A 16,656-nucleotide genomic window follows, 5' to 3' on the forward strand; every position below is an offset into this window, starting at 1 on the left:
TGTACTGATCTATTGGTTATTAGCTAATGATTTGCTCTGAAAGTTTATTTAGAGAAAAAAAAAAGCTGTTTTGAAGTGCAATCTGTACTGCTTTTAAGTGTTCAAAGTTGGCAGTGAAAACCTGATTGATCGCTGAAATGTTGAGCAGTACTGGTGTAGGCAATGTGAAAATATTGGGGATAAAACTTCTTTCCTTCAGTCATTGTTTTCTTATTATAATGCATTACTGTTTCTTGGAAATAAACTCAGCTTCTCAGACCATCTGAATTATACTGCTTTTCATACAAGATCAAATTAGTTTGCAAGATTCCTCTCTTCACACAGATATTGCTTTTACAAAAAGAACCTGAAATACTCTCCATCATGTCAGTATAGCAACCTATATATACAACATACTGTTAAAGTTTTTCAAGACTCAACTGCTGCTTAGTTAGTTAATTTCAATCTATTTATTAAGTTTGTTAATAAGAATATTTAGCACCACAGAATATGAATAACATGTTCTGTCTTTCGAACTGACAGAGTAGGTTCATGCACAAGCTGTGACATCGAGGGCATGAGTGACATGAGCAAATGACACTGAATTAAAGTGGTGATTTTTATGAGAAGTTAGGCATACAGACACCTTGACTGGAGTAACCTTTTGTTCAAAGATTCAACCTCAAAGAAAAACCTTAGTTACTTTATCCTATTTTAAATACTATGTTTCTGGTCGTGCCTGGGACTGCAGGGAGACCGGAACTGAGCAGAGTGGACAGTGAGCTGGAAATAGGAAAAATGAGTGCAGATGAGAGAGGGGGAAGGAATCCATCTTGCAGTGAGTGAGGTGAAGTTTTAGATCTGTTTCCGCCTTGGCTGTGTGTCAGTTTAAACTAGTAGGCCAGTGAAGGGCAGAGGAATACCTGCTTAGGTTTAGAGAGGAGAGAAGTTTAAAAAAAAAAAAAAAAGTCTTAAAAACCATCTAAGGTGTTTTCTGAGAGCGTTCCAGCATTTTTGACACAGTGCACTTAGATGTGAAGAAATGGTAGGAGTGTTGTTATGCATGTGCACTGTATTTGCCTTTCAGTCTGCAATCACTCCCCCAACTCTCAGGTGAAATGAAAGAAAAGATCTGAAACTTCTCACTGGTGGATGCCTGGTGCTGTATGTACATCCCCAGGCTGTCAAGGATCACACTGGTGCAATTGCTGATCTAGTGATGAGTAGTAATTGCTACCTTTTATTAGTAAAGGTAGTAATAGCTTTATTAGTAAGCTGTGTCCAGTCTCATGGATCATAGCAGGTGTCTGTATAATTGCTCTGCTCACTGCATGTGCTTACTCCTGACATAATTCCAGCCTGTTATTGCTGAGAATACTTTTGGCCAGTGAAGCTGTTCCTCTAACATGTGCAAAGATACTTGTCTTGATGTGCATTTAGTGGGTCAAGTGAACCTGAGAAACTTTCTTTTTGGACAGCTTTAAGTGTGTTGTTTAATGCTTGTGTCTGGACAGGAGTTAAATTGGACCAGCAGGCTTTAATTTAAAGGGCTGAGATTATTAAGGCAGGTTTCACTTCTATGAAGTGCTGGGAAGAACACAGTGTTTCTTCAGGTTAGCTGTGTTTAACCAGCTTTCAAACTCCTGTAATTTGTAACAGGTGGCTGTATTTCTACAGCTACAGGAAATCTTTCTTTTGTCTATAGTAGACCAAGAGATGTGTATTTTCCTATAAATGTTGCATTGACTACTATGTGGTGTGATGTACTTTACCTGAGACTGTATTTTAAGCACAGCAATAGAATGGTGTTGTCTTTGCATGCTTTAAGGTCCATATTAGATATGTGAAAGCTTTTAACTGGTAAGTTCTAAATGACCTGCAGCATTGCTGAGATAACCACCTTTCTTTTGTGCCATAGGGCTGGAGATGAGGTCAGCAGATCACTTGAAATAGTGTGAAGGGAAAGGAGGAGCTGCCAAAGTGGGTTTTCATCAAGATTTCGTATTTAGGAAATACTTTTTTGATCTTCAGGCGTGCTGCAGACTTTCTCTTGGGCGTTGCACCAAAGTGCTGATGATAAGCTTCTGGAAATACCAGCATATTTGCCCTGGTGTCTGGTATTAGTGTGGTATGATTTGTGTTCATTGGAGCAATTTACAATTAACATTGTGCACCGTCAGATTATACAGGAAATGGAGGAGCAGGACAACTCGGATAATGCACAAAGAAAAGGAAATAGATTATGAATTAAGAAGCTCTAAGAATAGAGCTGAACATAGAAAAGAGAGGTCTCTGCAACTTGTTTGTGGAATATCAAGATCTATAAGTAAAGCTACAACCTAGTGAAGCTCCCTGCAGCACAGAGCGATGCAGTCTGATTAGTTTGGGTAGAACAGGTAGCTTGTCTGCCCACAGATAACCCAGAAGTATCTCTGGAGAAGTGCCTCCAGGATGGTGTCAAACATCTTGAAAAGATCTTACCTATTTTCATCAAAAAGATAAATTCTGTGCCAATAAGCTTGTGCTGTGTTGATTTCTGCTTACCCAGTTTCCTTTGTTAGCTAACATTTACAGTATGGGTACTTCAGTTACAGAAAGTTGAGTTGTTTTAAGTTGTTTATTGGAAAAAATTACTTATTGGACTTAAAGGTGTGTTTGATTGTGATGTGAAAGCTTGGAGATTAATACTTTGGTTTTATCAAATATAAATGGCAAAGGGTGCTTTGGCCTTCAGACATTTACCAGTTTCTTCATTTTTGGTTTCCTAAGAAAAAAAGATTAAAATTTTTTTAAAACTTTATCAATACATTCTGTATGAGATAAGCAGCATAGGTGTTCAGTATTGATATTTTATAAATATATTTGAAAAACACTATATCCAAGCTCATATGTACCTGACCACTAAGACACTGAAGGAGTTTATGTTCGTTGCAACTGCTTACGTCAGATTTATGCAAGAAGCTTGAGTTCATTTTTACATTATGGATAATTTTTTCATTGTAAATTAGCAAACAGTTCCACAGTGTCTGTGATTTAGTTCGTTGTGTGTTGCAATTTATTTCTGGTGATGTTGATGGGTGATCATGATCTTCATTTCAGTGCTTGATTCCAGGTTACCTCTATGAACCCAAATGGATCATATACTGGAAAAAGCTCTAGAGCTTGAATCTGAGGACTGTGTGTGCTACTCCTCCTGCCCTGTGACTGTGTTATGTTATGAATTGCATCCTCTTTGCTTGTGCACTTGACAGCTGCAATAATACATTTTCCCTTCAGCTCTGATGGAGTTAGTATCCATTATATTCCCTTCAGCTCTGATGGAGTTAGTTAGGACCATCATACTGATCAAGTCTCTAAAAATTCTAAACAAGAAAATGGCCTGTATTTAATGCTGAGGGAAAGGAAGGGTATGGGTTTTTTCTTTTTTCTTTCTTTTTTTCCTAGGTTTAATTTGGGATATTTTTTAATTTTTTTTAGGGTTTTTTTTTAGTTTTTCATGAAGTAATTGCATTTACTTTCAGATTTATTTTTTTTTTCTTCTCTTACATGCATATTAAGAAAACTTTACCACTTAAACATTTGTAAATTCCGCTCAGTTTGCTATCTAAACCTTTAGGAGATCAACTTAATGTTTTCTGAATTTTCCCAGGAGCGTTTTTTTGTAACCATTTTTCGTTGTTGTGGTTTTCTGTTTTGTTTTGGGTTTTTTAATTGAAAAATAAAAATTTTTGCACTCTGATTTTACTGAGAATGTGATTGTCCCTTACCACATGAGAGTAGTGAGTGAATTTCAGCATCTGCACATCTGCAGGACTTACATTGCTGCTGTGATGGACTTGCTGAGTAATTGACCAAGATCAAAAAGGACCGTTTCATAACTGCTTAAGTAGCAACCTAAATGTTAATGTATTTCAGTTCAATTCAAGAATATTAATATGGAAAAGTAAAATTTAAGTTTAATGCTTCAAAAATGTACGTGTTATTAAAAACTAGAATTAATATTCATAAAAATTTATCATTTTACTAATGCTTCCGTTGCAGTTTGACATGCATTTTTTCCCCATGGTGCAATTTTGCTAATTTTGTGTTTCTAAGATGCTCCCTTACCCATTACCTACATTTAGTTTATATGCTACAAGAGATTTTTAGCTGTGCAAACAGGTTAATGTACTTGTATTTGTACATGTTATTTTGCAAGAGTGTGCTAATTTCAGTAAACAGTAAGTGTAGTAAACTGTAAAATAGAGAACTTGTCCAGAGTGGTGAGCTTTTTAAGGATGTGGTCTGAATCTTTACAATATGTAAAAAAATGTTGCAATGAGAATTCTTAAATGCAATATTAAAACACCCTGACTGGGATAAAATGTTTTATATGGTTGTGTCACAAATCTAACTTTAACCTACAAGTAATAGTCATTAAAAGAATGTTCTCTGTTAGTCCCAGAATAACAAATTTGATGTTTAATATTCTCAAGCGTTGCAAACTTTCCCAGTGAACATATGATAGTCATGCATATGTAAATTTGGGCATGATTCAAAAATATGCTTTTTTGTAGCATTTCTGCATATACTTTTTTAAAGCTGGGTAAAATCCTTTTATTACCATGTAGAGGACTCCTGGGATGCTGGTGTCGTGATTTAGTTCATGGGTTTGGGTTTGGGTTTTTGATTTGGTTTGGTTTTCTGGTTTGGGTTGGGTTTTTTTCAGATAAAAGTGAATGTTGTATGATATAATCTTAAAGCTAGTGATTGCAGTTCAGCTTTTATTTTCTAATACAGTTCTGAATATTTTAAAAATTACTCTTTACCTCCTGGAGTTGGATTTTTATTCTCAAAAATGTGGATACAGTATTCATATAAATGTAAATATCGAGGCAGGAAGAAATGAGTTCCACTGACAGCTGTGGAAATACATGCTGACTTTTAGTGCTGGGAAGTATAAATTGTTTTCTTAATGTAGAATAACTGCATGTAATATGATTAAACAGATTCTGGTATTTTGTTGTTGAAGATCTTGCCATGCATGTTGATCAGTCCTGGTTTTGATCTTCTGGTGGAGATACCAGTTTCTGCCTTAGAATGGTTTCAACATTAAAAGTACTATCAGTCTTGTCTATTAAAAAAACCCCAAACAACACAACCAAAAAAAAAAACAACAAAAGGGGGGGGGGAAGAAATAATGAACATGACAAGTCATTTTTCTGAGCACATTTCATGCAGAAAGCATGGCTCCTTTTTTTTTTTATTTTTCAGGCAGAGGCTTCATAGCTGTGCCAAATTCTGACTCTGTTCTGTGTAAAAGAACATCAGGGTGGTGTCTCAACTTGTCTGCCTGTGATACAGAACTCTGATAGGGAGGCAAGCATTATTAAAGCTTTCCTAATGTTTTTAAGCCATAAATGGCTGTCTAGGAGATAGCTCTGTTTTCATTATCTGTACAGTATTAAAGTCTGATGAATCAAAGTTGCAGAAGAGGTGATTCTAGTTTGAGTCTGATACCTAAAAAAAAAAAAAATAACAGTTGAAACAAATTTTGATTGCTAAAACTGTTGAAACCATGAGAAAGGAGGAAAAAGTGAGAATTTTTCAAGAGGTCAGAAATGTAAGATTGTGTGTTTTTCTCAGTTGCAGAGTAAAGATAAGTAAGCAAAACTGATATCAAGTAAAGGAAGAAGCAGATCAAGTATTGTTCTCTGTGCTGCAGAGAAATTCAACCACATTTGTTGATAATTTCCACAAACTCTTCTTGGAATATGTTTAAACTTAAGCAGAGTGTGTTACCTGTTCATTTAAAACCAACATCTGTTTTCATGATACAAAAGAGATTGACTGGACATGTGCAATGTAATTAAATTTATGGGAATCATGGTGCTAATGGACTGCTTTGGGGTTTTGAGGAACATTTTTCTTCTGTTGTGAATGGAGATCTCAATGTTTAATATCACTTTCGTTGCAGAAACCTACTCCTGCCACTTGTAATTTATGTAGAGAACAAAGATGCAGTACTTTGGCCTTTCCAGATTAATCATGCTTCTTGTGGGCCTGTGTGGCAATTAAGGAATTGTGTCCAGCTGCAAGGTGGTAGCATGACTGTTTAGATAAAAGTATTTTATGCAGAGTAAGATGGTAGATTAAACAAGATAATGCTACCATAAAAGATCATTTGCCCTAATTCATAAGGCATTTAAAAGGCAAAACACTGAGGCAAAACAAATTCATTCTCATGCAAAACATCAGTGAATGCAGTTTTGTGAAACAGATTATTCTCTTCTCCTTTGTAGGTGAACTACATTGGAGCTAAGTGCTGTCCTTCTGATCCTGACTCTGTTCGAGCTTTTAAAGGTTTTTTGGCAGCCCAGTATTTAATCTATTAAAACAAAAAGTCCATAGTGGAAAACACTGCATAAGCAGTTAAGTGTATGTGTTGAATCATGTGGAGGAACTGTGGAGGCTCTTTGTCCTGTTACTTTAGCAACTTTGTCCTTGAACTGTGATCTTAAAAGCATTATCAGTGTTGCATAAACATACATTCCTGTATTTATTTTTCTTTTAAATGTTAGAATAATTATTGAAATGTGTGGAGTAAGTATATACATTTCTAAAAGCAAAACCTGGAAATTGTTTAGTGTTCATACAGGAAAATTAGATCTCTTAAATGAGCAAATATTTTAATAATAATGATTTTTAAATAATATTAAAATAGCTAGAAATTATCCAGTCCGAATTGCTACATACCATTTTAAAGATTGAGAAACATGATAGCTAGTGAATGAAGAACTACCAAAAAAAGGTTGTAGAGAAAAATACTTCGCTTGAGTGTGTGAATTCTTTTGCCTTAGCTAGTTTTACATGAAATCATAGGCTTGGACTAATGAACCATTTTCATTTCAACTGCCCTATCAAACACCTACTCATTAGTCAGCAGCTGAAAGTGTTAGAAGAATGTGCTACATCTGTCACTGGCAGCATTTCCTACCAAACTTGTTTCCACTGAAGCTTGGAGAAAATCCATAAAAACAGGATTTTAAATGTGATATTGTCTTATTTTCTGTATTCTAACCTGTCTCTGAATTCAGTTTAAATCTCTCTTAAAATGTCTTTTATTATGCCCTTGTTTACAAAAAAGAATATTTTGTTCATTGCATAGATCTCCTTATAGTCAAACCTACACATTTTTGCTGCTGCACTGAACTTCTCTCTTCTTAAGACTTCTACAGATCAAACATTAAATGCAATATTTATACATGTAAATGTAAATCAGTGTTTGTTGGATAACTAGCATGCTCTCAAATTTTTACTCCTAAATGCAGTTTTTATGCTTAATTTCTTGAAAGTGCCGTGTGTGATCTATGTAATAAGGCCACAGACAGGAGTGAGTTTGGTGGTATTTTGGTGGAGTTTTCACAGGGCTTGGTTAAAATAGTGTGCCAGTACTTCAAATGAGCTTCTGCAATCTGCCCTGGGAATTATGTTTTTGTACCAGATGCTATTTTTAAAATACATTTCTTTTAATATAATAATTTTTTTGTGTTGTACAGCTTTCTGTACTCAACCAGTATCTACTGATTTCTCTCCCTACCCCCCACTTAAAAAACCTTTCAAGTATACAAGATAAGCTGAAGGAAAACTTGGCACTGTTGAGCCTATGTGCTACAGTGACCATGTAAATATTGGGAAATCCAGATAGTGACAAATCCAGTCACAGGCAGCTGTTTGTTAATTCCACTTTTAACCAATTTTTGCTGTACTAGAAGGAGTAAGTACTATCAGTTTCTCAGTGTGGAATGTAGAATCGTGTTTTGCCATGCTTCAGTCTTGAGAATTCTTTAAGGAAGCTGCATGAGAATTCATACCCCTTTCATTTATTATCCAGGTAAGGATTTTTTCCTTATCTGTTTTCTTTTGATAGCTTGGTATTAATATGGTGTTGATTGCCTCTGTTTTCTTGAAGAATTTCTTCTTGGCTGTCTTTTGGAATTGAATCAGAACCCCATAGGACAAGCTCAGTATCCTTCCTTTTTTTATGGTTTTTCCTCCAGAATGTGTAGTATCCAGTACCTTTTCTCCTCTAAAACAAAAGTTATTCTCTTTGAGCTCAGGGTTGTGATGAGACCCTTATTTTCTACAGCATGTCATCATTTGTGAGAACAGTAAGTTTTGCGTAGGCTGTAGTTGGAGGAGGGGAAAGTAAACTACATTGCTCCTACCAGAGAAAACAAGTCATGTTTATTCCTATCCCTTTTTTGGGTTGCTGTCTGGTGGGCCAGATAATGGAATCAACATGGCTCAAACTCACCATTTTTCTTCTCATTTTAACTCTGCTCAGGATCCCTAATCTAGTTTGACCATGCAGCTGCACAAACCGCCGTGCAGCAATTCCAGGCAGTTGTGCACCTGTGCCTCAGAAGAGATGGGATGGCAGCAGTAGCTCATATAGGTTTAGCTCAGCTTAGACTGCCATGGAACACAGTCTAAGTCAGCAGAAAACTAACCTGACAATAAAGTGGCTTTCTGTTGGCTTAGTGGACTACACCAACTCAGCTGTGGGTCTGATGGCAGTTGAAGCAAATGAGAACAAAATATTTTCGAATATAAAGAGAGGATTGCAGAAAAGGGCCTGAAGCAGTCTGCAACAGGGCTGGCTTAGGTTGCTGGGGAATAGCAACTTCAGCAATTGTGGAGCTATGCCTTTAGTAGTCTTAGAGCTCAGACTAAATACCCTCCCCTCCTCTCTCAATCAGAACATGAAAACTCCTCCTACAGTCTGAAAGGTAACCAACCAAGGTGTCTTAATGTCAATACAAGTTCATGCAATTTTAATTATCTCATGTTGTTGATTCTGTCACTATCAGTTAGAATAGCAACTGGTTTAGAATGGAAATAAAGGCAACCTTTGGGCAGATGAATTCGTTGTGTGTTATAGGGGGATGGAAAGGGGGGGAGGGTTGTTTTTAAAATCACAACCCAAATGGAGTGTGTGTTTTTTTTAAAAGTGCTACATAGCCTTCAAGTGTAAAGAGTATTCACCAGCTGTAGTGCTGCATGCTAACTAGATGATCTTTAAGGTCCCTTCCAACCCAAACAATTCTACAATTCTATAAATGTGACACATTAAATTACATCCTGAGAACTTTATAGGAATTTTCCTTCATTCCCATTATCAGAAAGTCGGAAGCGATGAGCAGGGTTGAGGGGAAACCTGTAATTGCTAGTTTCACTATACCATCAATGTTTTTTCATTCATTTAATTCTAAAAAACGGGTAGCTGAAGTTAATACAGTTTTTCATTCTCTTGCAACACAAGTGTCTTCATAAATTTGTTAAAGTAAGCTCTTTTTGCTCCCATTGATATTCACTAGCTCTGTTCCATTTGCACTGTGATATTCTTTCCCTTCCTATTAGTATGTCAATTCCTAACTCAGTTTTCTTTGCAATTTTTTCCCAAATGAAGTTGCTCAAAATAATTCAACTTAAGTAAATATTTTCCTTTGGTGGCAAATCAAATATTTTAAGACTGAAACAAAGGGAGGGTATACAAACCTCCTGAGCAAAATGTACCTCTCAATCTGTAGGACTGGTGAGAAGATTGCAGATGTTGTTAACAAGCAAAAGGTGTTGTAAAGATAAAAATACTTCAGCTCCACTGATGTCCTGTCAGAATTACACCAGAAATACACTGAATTATGGCTCTTGTAACCAGTTTCTTGGTGGTTTACTAAGTACTGGCCTCAGTTCTAACACAGTCCTTCAAAGAGGAAGAAATGGGAACAGGGTATGTGGTTCTTGCAAAAGAAAACTTACTGAATGTGACTTGGTGTTCTGCCAATACGACTGCTGGCACCACAAATGTCACATTTACTCTCTCTAGTGAAGAACACTGGAGGGGGGTTGACTCTTAAACCATTACCTAAAATTTTCTAATGAACCTCCAACTTTGAAAGGCATGCTTTTGTATGAAATGGGAAATGGCACTGTAACTAAAGCAATATTCCCTTTCTGCTCTGTTGTTGTGTCCCATTGGACCAGTAGTCTTCACAGCCATTTAATCTGTGCAGGGAGTTTGAGAGAGATACACAAGCAGCAGCTGACCATCAGAGAGGAGGAGTGATAGAGCAGCTGCTCTTAAAGATATGGTTACTAGATAAGCTGGAATTTTAAACCTAATTTTTTGCCACTTCATATTGCAGTTTATCACTATGGAACAATCTAATTGTGAAAATATTTCAAGAAATTACTTGAGTTGTTCGGTTTTCTTCTTCATCCATCAAAATCTTGTAGAAAAGCTTGTTTGAGGTCAGTCTTGTTTTTGTTTTTAAATCTAGGGGTTTTTAAAGGCTATGGTAGGTTTTTGTTTCATAAGACTAAAGCTCCACATTGAAGGCTGTACTTGATGATCTTAAACGTCTCTTCCAACCTTGATTCTGTGATTCTAAGGTATACCCAAGGGATATACAGATAAAAGCCTGACATTTTTGAGAATACACCTTCCCTGATTTTGCCTAGACTGGAAGGATAAAGGATTTGAATCTCTGTAGCCTAGACTGGAAGGATAAAGGATTTGAATCTCTGTAGTCTTAGGGAAAAGGTTTAAAAAGGCGTCAGAAATTCATGTAGTCTATTTTGATATTCTCAAAAGCAGGATCAACTACGTTTACGTCACTCATTATGTTTGACCATTTTTTAAATTATTAGAAAGTATACAGTCTTTTATTTTGTTTCAGTATGCGAACTGTGAGAAGATTTCCTTTAATTTCTAACCTGATCTTCCTTGATGGAGGATGCATTTACTGTTTGTAGTGAATGTGGAAAAACTAATTCCTTCCACCTCTATAATTACTCTCTAGAATACTTGGATGTTCTCAGTCAAGTCCTTTCTATTAAAAACAAACAAACAACAACCAAACAAACAACCACATCAAAATCTCAGAGGAGCTGAAGTTTTTTTAACTAAGTAATATTTTCAAGATTTGTCGTCTTTGTGCTTTCTCATTTGGAAGGTACTACTTTACCCAGGAGGTACTACTTCAAATCAGGCCTTGTCAGCAATCACTAAATCCAATTGATTTCTTTGTGTCTTATGGATGATGTTCCTCTTTTTTGTATCGCAGTTAATCTTTTCCCTTCATCCAGTTGAATAATATTCAGAACAACTCTAAATCACCTTTGACAGTGTATTATTGTAGTGCAATATAATTTTCCTAACCAGGTATGTATATGCCCTATAATTTGGTTTTATTTCAAATTTTCATCAGCAAATTACCTAAATGAAAAGTGTCTTATTTTCTGATGTATTTCATTTTTTTTTGGAGCAGTTATGAGTTAGGACAGTGTCATAGAATAATAATAATAATCTCAATACTTATTAAAACCAATATGTCCCATACAGTATTTGGGGAGAAGCACAGATTAGATTTGGAGATGGTACAAGTGAAACAGTGCCAGTTTCTCTGCACATCGCTCCCAGGGGTGCAGTACCTAGGAGACAAAATGGTCCTTCAAATAGCTCACTGTAAAAATAAATGTGCAGGTCTCATATGATGAAGAAAAGGTTCCTTACAGTTTTGTTCCAAATATCTTAAGTAATTGAACTAACAAGTTCAGGAATTGTTGTGCTGTGCTTTTTTTTTTTTTTTTATTTCTGAGATTATGAAGCAAAACTGTTTTCATATGCTTATATATTGGTTCTTAGTCCTCCAAGACTTTAGTTTTTAATAATAATCTAAAAAGTTACTTATAATTACTGACCTTTCTAGAAAGGAAAACCAGTGTTTTGCAATATCCAAGTTTGACAGCATAATCTTAAGGTAGATCCATTTTTAGACTGAAAGAAATATTCAGGTGCAGTTTTACATTGAGGTTTACATTTCTGGATTGAAAGAAATATTCAGGTCCATTTCTAGATTGAAAGATATATTAAGCATGAAACATGAGGTTTTCATGTCCTGCTTGTAATATGGACATATTTTTATGAATAAGGTACATAGTAGCAACCGGTGATAAAACAGTTTATGGAATGCTTATGAGGTTTTATATTTCTAAATCATCAATAATAACAACTGAAAGACCTGTATCTGACTGTGAAATGCCTTTTATTATGGCCCTTGAAAGATAAACTTGTAGATGTTGCCCTTAACGCTGTGGTTTTTCACGGTTAAATTGAACTCCGGTTTGGTAATTCTGGGCAGCCTCACTGAAGGAAAGGTAAAGGAAAGAGGGGCGGGGGGCTGGGAAAAAGGCATGCGCTCTTTCTAGCAGGTGCTACTGAATATCATCGCGGGGGCGGGGGTGTAACAGCAGCAATGAGATCATCCTGGCTTAAAAAAAAAAATAAAAAACTAAATAAACCCCCCCAACCAACCAAAGGCAGCGGCCCCGTCATCTCCGCAGCCGCTCCGGGGGCGCGGGCGGAGCGCGGGTTGCGGAGGGAGCCCCGCACCGGCCGCCGCTCATTCGCGGCCTCCTCGGTGTCATTTGAAGTTGCTGCCGTCGGCCAATGGGGCTCCTCCCGCCCGCTGACATCACTCCCCAGCCAGTTCCCTCCAGCTGCAGAGCGCTTCAGTTTCTGTCTTTTTTTAAACTAAAATGGAGGCTGGTTTCTTGCCTTAAGGAATACAGTGCTGTGCCTGCTGGAGCCTAGATGTTGACATGTAACAGAGCTGGCAGCAGGATGGTGGTTGACGCAGCCAATTCCAATGGGCCGTTCCAGCCCGTGGCCCTTTTGCATATTAGAGGTGAGTTATTGTGCGGGTGAGAGTGATTCGCGACCCTCTGACGAGCGAATAAATGGCTATTGTGGAGCTCGGAGAAGGGGAGCAGGAAGTCCTTTGTAGCCCGGTCCCTCTCGGTTTGTTACAGCCGCAGTAAAACCGGCAGAGAGCAAAGCACGTTTTGTATTAACCGTGTTTGGGGAAGGTTTAAGAATTCGGGAAGGCATTGCTTACATAGTTAAAAGCAGGTTTTACTGCTTTCTGCCGTAACTCTCCCATCCCCCTTTCAAGCTGTGCTGATGTCAAAGGATGTGAAGTCACTACCCCAGAAAGGTACTGAGTGGGGGAGGGAAAAGCCAAGTTATCCCTATACCATTTCTGTAGAAGAAGGGCAAACCTTTGGTGTGCTGCGAAGCCTTTTTTTTTGTGTGTGAATCGTTCAGATAGAGCCCCTTTAAAGTGCTCTGCAGCTTGTAAAAGAATTGGAAGTGTTGTCGGGGAGGAAGGGGGGAAAAGATGTGACATTCATTATGAAAATATCCTTTATGTATTCAGAAGGCATTTCCCAGAAGAGATGCATTTCGGCTTTAACAAGGAACCTCTTATGTGCCTATTGCGTTGTGCAGTTCTGAATGTTCAGTTTCTTCACAGAATATGTTCTTTTGGGTTTATAGAATTCGTGCATTGCAATTCTACATTTTATATCATTTGTTGGGAAAATACATGTTGGTATGACGCTTCTGTGTAACACTGTGTATCTCTTGTTCTGAATTTTTTTGCTTACTAAAATTTTGCATTGTTTTGGGTGTTTTTGATGTATTTTTTAGCTGCTTTTTTTTTTTTATGTCTTCCTTAAGGTGGTTTTGCTTTAGAACTTTATGAAAGCAGAACATGTATTAGCTGGGATCAGCACACCTTGAACAATGGCATTTATATTCAAGAAACACAGCTGATACCGTTCTCAATTACCTTTGCTTCTCAGCTTTCACCGGTGTAGGCTAAATGTTAGTATTGGAAAGAATATTTTTTTTCATTAATACTGCATACACTGAAAAGATTTTGCTTTGAAAGTTTATGAAACCCCAACTGTTCAGAAGTCTGCTCCTTTAAGTAGTAGCCCTGTTCTTTGTGTATTAAAAAATTTTGCTTTACCTTTTAAAAGAGCAATATCCTTCTCCATCTGAAGTGGGACTGGTTAAATTCTAGAAGACTCTAATTTTGGTCTGTGACTGGGGAGGAAATGCAATAAAATTCTCTTGATTTGGAGTAAGGACTGTGCTTGTTGTCAAGGGTGTATCAATGCAACTGCATGACCTGTGGACAGGCCGTCGCTTTTCATCCTGCACAAATCACCTTAATTCTCAAATAGATGCTGCTTTTTGGAAGGGGAAAAACACCATCTTTTAAAGATGCAAGTCAGGAAAACAAACCAAGATTGGAATCAGAATGATGAAGTGTTGTAATGATTGACCTTAATCATCCTTTGTCTCAATATGATAACAAGGTTCTTGTCACTGGACTTCTTATCCCTGTTGCTGCTCCAATGAAATACGTAACTGTGGAAACAATGGATTTTAAGAAACTATTCTGAAATTTCCTTTCCTAACACCTACATTTTTGGTACACTGGACAGTACAGTACTACAGTAGAGGTTAAAGGGGGTTTGTGGTTTGGGTATTTTTTGGGTGGTGTGGTTTTTTTCTGTTTGTTTGGTTTCCTTTTTTTTTAGTGGATTATGAGAATAGACTTTCTTATAAGCAATTAAAGAATACCTGGGAGATTGTTTTTCATTTTTCCGATGGCAGGAAATAAGATGGGTCTCTGTAATTGTAGCCCAGAGGAGTTTCTTGACATTGGGAGAGGAAAATCTTCTCTTCCATACACACATGTATATAGAAGTTGTTTTAGGTTTTTTGTGTGTACTTTATCTCATCAGCTGCAGTGATGCTACTGGTAGTGATGCTTCCAGAAGGAAGCCTGTCAGAACAATATATACAAAATTAATGGCGGTAAAAATTAATTGGTAATTCTGAACCCTAATGATACATTATTACCATTTGTCCCAATGCATGCTTCTTCAGTTGTCCTTTTGCATCATCTGTTGCATTATAGGATTAAATTTCTAGTAGAAGTGTTCCTCTTGGCAACTGTAAGAGCTAAAACTTCAAGGTCAAGGACCAGTGGTAGGGGCACAAGCTCCGCAGGTGATTTGGTGGATCTAGTTTGTTGAAAAAGAAAAGGTATTTCTTTATCACCAATTTCATACAATCTTTAAAGTTTTGAGATGGTGTAGTTACCATATTTGACCCTAATGTTACTTCTAAAATAATATGTGAAGCATTGTGGACTACACTGTCAGTACTTTGAAAATAAAAATTGCAGTCTTGCTTTTAAAGTTAATTCTAAAACATTCTCTGTACCTGGATCATAAGGACTATGTGATGTTTGCAGAATAAAAAGGAAATACTCAGCAAACTCTACAGCTTTGCTGAAAAGAAGTAGGAAAAACAGATGCAGGTGTTTTTTAAAAATGATGTTAAATTCTTGTGAATAGGAAATAAGGGTGGTCAGAATTTTACTGACTGCTGTTGCTGACACTGGTTATCTGCACTATCGCCAAAAGAAGGAGCAGTAGGTGTTTGTAGGATACGGGGTGTCAGGGCCCAAATACCCCATCTTTCAGCAGTTTATTTGGCTACTGGTGCTCAAGTTGATCTTGGATGTGGTGCAGCCATTTAGTCCTGATTCGAGCTGCTGTGGAAAGAGCTGTGAGAAGTCTTGTCAGGGTTCCCCTTTGCTTCAGGAGATGTCTTTAAGCTCAGGCCTTTGGCCTTGGTTGTTGCCTCAGCGAGGTTGCAGCTGTGTGGTTGTCCAGTCACGTGCCTCGCTGATCTGGATCCCGCTGTGTTGGCTCCCAGTTTGCTGTGCCGCTTCACCGTGCGCTTGTTCAGCAACCACGGGACTGTCGGCTGCCCCTGATTGCTGTCAGCACACCTGCTCTCCCTTCTTCATTCAGGTACTCTGAGACTGTGCCCTTTGTCACAACCATACACTGTTGGCAGCTGTTCAAGACCGATGTGTAGAAATCAGATCTGCAGAAGGTGACTTTTGACCCATCACCGGAAAAAACCAAACATCAAAAGAGACTAATCCATGCTGAATGCAAGTGGTGTGGCACCATTGCTGTACATTATTTGCTTGTGCTGAAAACACTGGCTGAGAGTGTTTTGCCTTCTGGGTAGTGAGCCCTTGGTCATTCCACCTGCCACAGGCTTTCCTGGATATCCGAACAATGCTGCTGCTGTATTGATCTTTCTGGAGTGCAGAGATAGTGCATAATGGTCGGCTGAGTTGCTTGTCACTGATTTTCAGTGACATGAACTGAAAACTTAGTTGCATTGGAATGATACAAAGCTTCCAGAAAAATTACAGTTTCACTTTGAGCAGCTGTTATGGCCTTGGAATAACAACTGTGGTTTGTGATCGTGGGTAGGGACTTGAGCTTGTGAAACAAATGGTGTAGCTAAAGGAACTTCTCATGGGATATCTGTGTGAAGAGCTCCTTTATACATCTTTATACATCGACAGGCCACCAACCATGAAGATGACATTAGGACAGCACAGAGGGTTATTAGGTATCAGGAATTTTAACATTTTTACAACAAGGAAGGAAGCAGACCTGGATGGATGCATCTTTCTCTTTATGGAGCTCTTCTGGCAGCTAAAGCCCTACCTAAGGTGATGGAAGTGCACTCAAGGTCCTGACTGGAGGATCCTCATAAATGAGATGAAGCTTCAGGAAGGGAATCAAGACCTTTTGATTTCCATCTCAGCACTTCAAGCAAAGCAAGCAGTTGTAAAAGCAGCATGGATTAGGACAAAGAGTAAACTAGACTTAGGAGTTACCAGTTCATATTTTCTGTTGAGAGTTGCCCTGCTCAAAGCCATAACTGTATGTACAGAATGCAGT

General features: G+C 37.7%; 1 protein-coding gene across 2 annotated transcripts in view; it reads left to right on the top strand.

Moving 5' to 3' along the window:
• PPP2R5C (protein phosphatase 2 regulatory subunit B'gamma) overlaps nucleotides 1-16,656 on the top strand; it is a 79,182-nt gene that overhangs the window by 17,534 nt on the left and 44,992 nt on the right. The window contains exon 1 of one of the 2 annotated variants that reach the window (XM_032690456.1): nucleotides 12,456-12,710. The exons of the other annotated variant lie outside the window; for it this stretch is intronic. Within the exon in view, the coding sequence (XP_032546347.1) occupies nucleotides 12,617-12,710 (94 nt within the window). The 5' untranslated portion in view covers nucleotides 12,456-12,616. Of the gene's footprint in view, nucleotides 1-12,455; nucleotides 12,711-16,656 lie in introns of those variants that run through there. 2 annotated transcript variants of the gene reach the window in all.

The sequence above is a fragment of the Chiroxiphia lanceolata genome, chromosome 6, assembly GCF_009829145.1.
Source record: "Chiroxiphia lanceolata isolate bChiLan1 chromosome 6, bChiLan1.pri, whole genome shotgun sequence".
Taxonomy (NCBI): Eukaryota; Metazoa; Chordata; class Aves; order Passeriformes; family Pipridae; genus Chiroxiphia; species Chiroxiphia lanceolata.